A 3,117-nucleotide genomic window follows, 5' to 3' on the forward strand; every position below is an offset into this window, starting at 1 on the left:
AAAAAAAAAAAAAAAAAAATTACTTGATCTTTTTTTAATAAAAGAAAAAAGGGTACATGTTGCTAAAATTGTAATCCTGTTACTGAAATTTGAATACAACTGTGAGGTTGAAGAAATCTAATAGAACTTTATTCTTTAAAAGCATCTAATCTTTTTTTTTTTTTTTCCATGTCTCCCTTGTCGGACCCTCGGTGACTCCTCACAAAATAGTACGGTAAGAAAATTCTTCCTATCCATGTTGGGCTTTTGCAGACTTTCTGCATTAACAGGGTACAGACCACAGATATGGCACCCTCTGACTGAGACAGCCTCTCAGCCAGTGAGCGGCAGGTGCAGGCGACTCTCTGCCCTGCTCCTGGCTTTAGAAAGGAGCCTGCAGAGATGATACTGGTAACAGATGAAAGAAAAAGAGGAACAGGACAAGAAGGGTGAGATGATTTTCTCTGAAGAATAGGGCTCATTCCTATGGCTTGATTTCCAAACAGAGAAAGAGTGCTGCATGCTTCTGTTTGAACTTTTAGACAAATTAAGAATCAGAGTAAAAGTATTTTTCTATTGAATCCAAATATGTTAATTTTCTCTTTTCGAATATTAATCATGAACTTTCTTCTTTGTGTTAAAACATGAATATCTGACAGTAGATCTAAATGTGTTCTAAAAAAGGAAAGAGAATTAGAATCTTATACTAGATTAAAAGATGCATTATAAACTTTCTAAAGTTAGGTACCTCAGTAAACTCATGCTAAAATTGATTTTTAACTTTTGTGTTCTTTTTAAGAAATATATTTTAAGTATAGTTCAATGCTTACAGTCCTAAATGTACATTAACTTGCAGAAGTCTGTTTCAAATAAACTAACACTCATCACACTTAAACTTTTTTTTTTATTTTGGAGACAAAGTCTCACTCTATTGCCCTGGGTAGAGTGCCGTGGCATCATACCTCACAGCAACCTCAAACTCTAGGGCTCAAGGGACCCTCTTGCCTCAGTCTCCCAAGCAGCTGGAAATACAGGGGCGTGCCACAATACATGGCTAATTTTTCTATTTTTAGTAGAGATGGAGTCTCACTCTTGCTCAGGGTAGTCTTGAACTCCTCAGTTCAAGCAACTCACCTACTTCAGCCTCTCACAGTGTTAAGATTACAGGCATGAGCCACTGCACCTGGCCACACTTGAACTTTTATTATCACTGTGCCAGAAATCCCCTAAAGCTACAGCTGTATGCCATTGCTGATTCATTTTCACACCTGGTGGTAGGTGAGCCCCAGCTGCTAACTCTGTAGGCTCTGTTACAGACCTCAGTCGACACTGACAGATAGACAGCAAGGCCACCACACAGTGCAGAGCAGGGGAAAGAGAGTTACAGAAAAGGAGATGAAAACACACCAAGTGGGCTGGGCACCTGCAGCCCAGTGGTTAGGGTGCTGTCCACATGCACCAGGGCTGGTAGGTTTGAACCCAGACCAGGCCTGCTAAACAAACAAACAAACAAACAAAATAGCCAGGCATTGTGGCAGGCACCTGTAGTCCCAGCTACTAGGGAGACTGAGGCAAGAGAATCACTTGAGTCCAAGAGTTTGAGGTTGCTGTGAGCTGTGACTGATGCCACGGCACTCTACAGAGGGCAACAGAGTGAGACTGTCTCAAAAAAAAAAAAAAGAAAGAAAAGAAAAGAAAAAAAGACCAAATGGAGATAGGTCTTGTCAAAAAAGAAGGGAAAGGAAGATCATTGTAGAATAACAGAGTTAAAAATTGAAGTGACACCCAGTAACAGGACAGGTAGGAAAGGAAGTCAGCAGGTAAGGCGGAGATAGGTGCTTTCCCTCACTGAGGTTTGTGGAATAAGGACCAAGGGAAACTGTACCTCATAAAGTCACAGCAGCATATAGATGGCTCCAGTCTGAATACAGAGGACGAATCAGCCAGCTCAGAATTCTTTAAACCAACTGTCCTTACAGTTTAACTTACAGAGTTTATAACTAAGCTGTTAACCACTGGAGAATGTCCCCTGCTGGGGTGCAGCAACTTAGACTTCTCATCATCATTGAAAGCACACACCTTGTGGCTCACATTTAAACATGTTATAGTAAATATTTCAAAGTATTTTTGTGTTATGCCAAATATAATTCCTATCTATTTTTCTAATATTTTCCTTGGTTTTCCACTTCTTAGGGAAATTTTGGATTTTAACCCATACTCAGTAACAGAAAAGCCAAGTCTAGAAATGTGTTCTACAGTCTGAATTTACCCTGAACACTACGGTGGACGGACAGCTTGGAGGGCCGTTTTCCCTCCTCAATGTTCTGAGAACTAACAGGGGCATCTACTCAACTGTGTGTGGTTTCTTTCATATTTTAAAATATCATTCGCAATTCTATATTAATGAAACAATTTTAATTTAATGGACAAAAGCCACTAGGCCATTTCATTTCAGCCTCAGAAATTAAACTGGATGTGGTTCTTGTTAATAAACAAGGTGCTTCCTTCTGGGATTGTAGGTGCTGTAGTTGCAGAATGCAAAACTGCTGAAAGAAAATTCCTTTTCTTTATAGTTTTGCTATTACTTCAAAAATTACCAATCTTATTTTCTTAGTATCTAGTGTCCAGGGTAAACATTTCCAAGTTCTAAGATCCTAGCATAATTCACGTGTGCTGAAAAATAATTTCTTCCCTTATTAAGTTCCTTTCTTCAGAAAAAATTTGGGTCTGAATTTTAGGAAATATTAACAACTACCCTTTTTCTTTTTTGAGATAGGGTCTTGCTGTATTGCCCAGGCTAGAGTGCAGTGGTGTCATCATAGCTCACTGCAACCTTAAACTCCTGGGCTCAAGCAATCCTCCTGCCTTAGCCTCCCAAGTAGCTGGGACTACAAGCACATACCACTACCCCCAACTAATTTTTATTCATCTATTTTTGTAAAGATGGGGTTTCACTATTGCTCAAGCTGGTCTTAAACTCCTGGCCTCAAGTGATCCTCCCACCTCAGCCTCCCAAAGTACTGGGATTACAGGTGTGAGCTACCATGCCTGAAAGAATTAACTATCTTTTTTTTTTTTTTTTTTGAGACAGAGCCTCAAGCTGTCCCCCTGGGTAGAGTGCTGTGGCATTACAGCTCA

General features: G+C 39.8%; 1 protein-coding gene across 1 annotated transcript in view; it reads left to right on the plus strand.

Annotated features, from left to right (window-relative positions):
• MPC1 (mitochondrial pyruvate carrier 1) overlaps nt 1-3,117 on the plus strand; it is a 20,138-nt gene that overhangs the window by 14,129 nt on the left and 2,892 nt on the right. The window contains exon 2 of the mRNA XM_023514638.1: nt 211-371. Coding sequence (XP_023370406.1) covers nt 211-371 — 161 coding nt within the window. The remainder of the gene's footprint in view (nt 1-210; nt 372-3,117) is intronic.

The sequence above is a fragment of the Otolemur garnettii genome, unplaced genomic scaffold (genome assembly GCF_000181295.1).
Source record: "Otolemur garnettii isolate 467f Iridium unplaced genomic scaffold, OtoGar3 scaffold00056, whole genome shotgun sequence".
Lineage (NCBI taxonomy): Eukaryota > Metazoa > Chordata > Mammalia > Primates > Galagidae > Otolemur > Otolemur garnettii.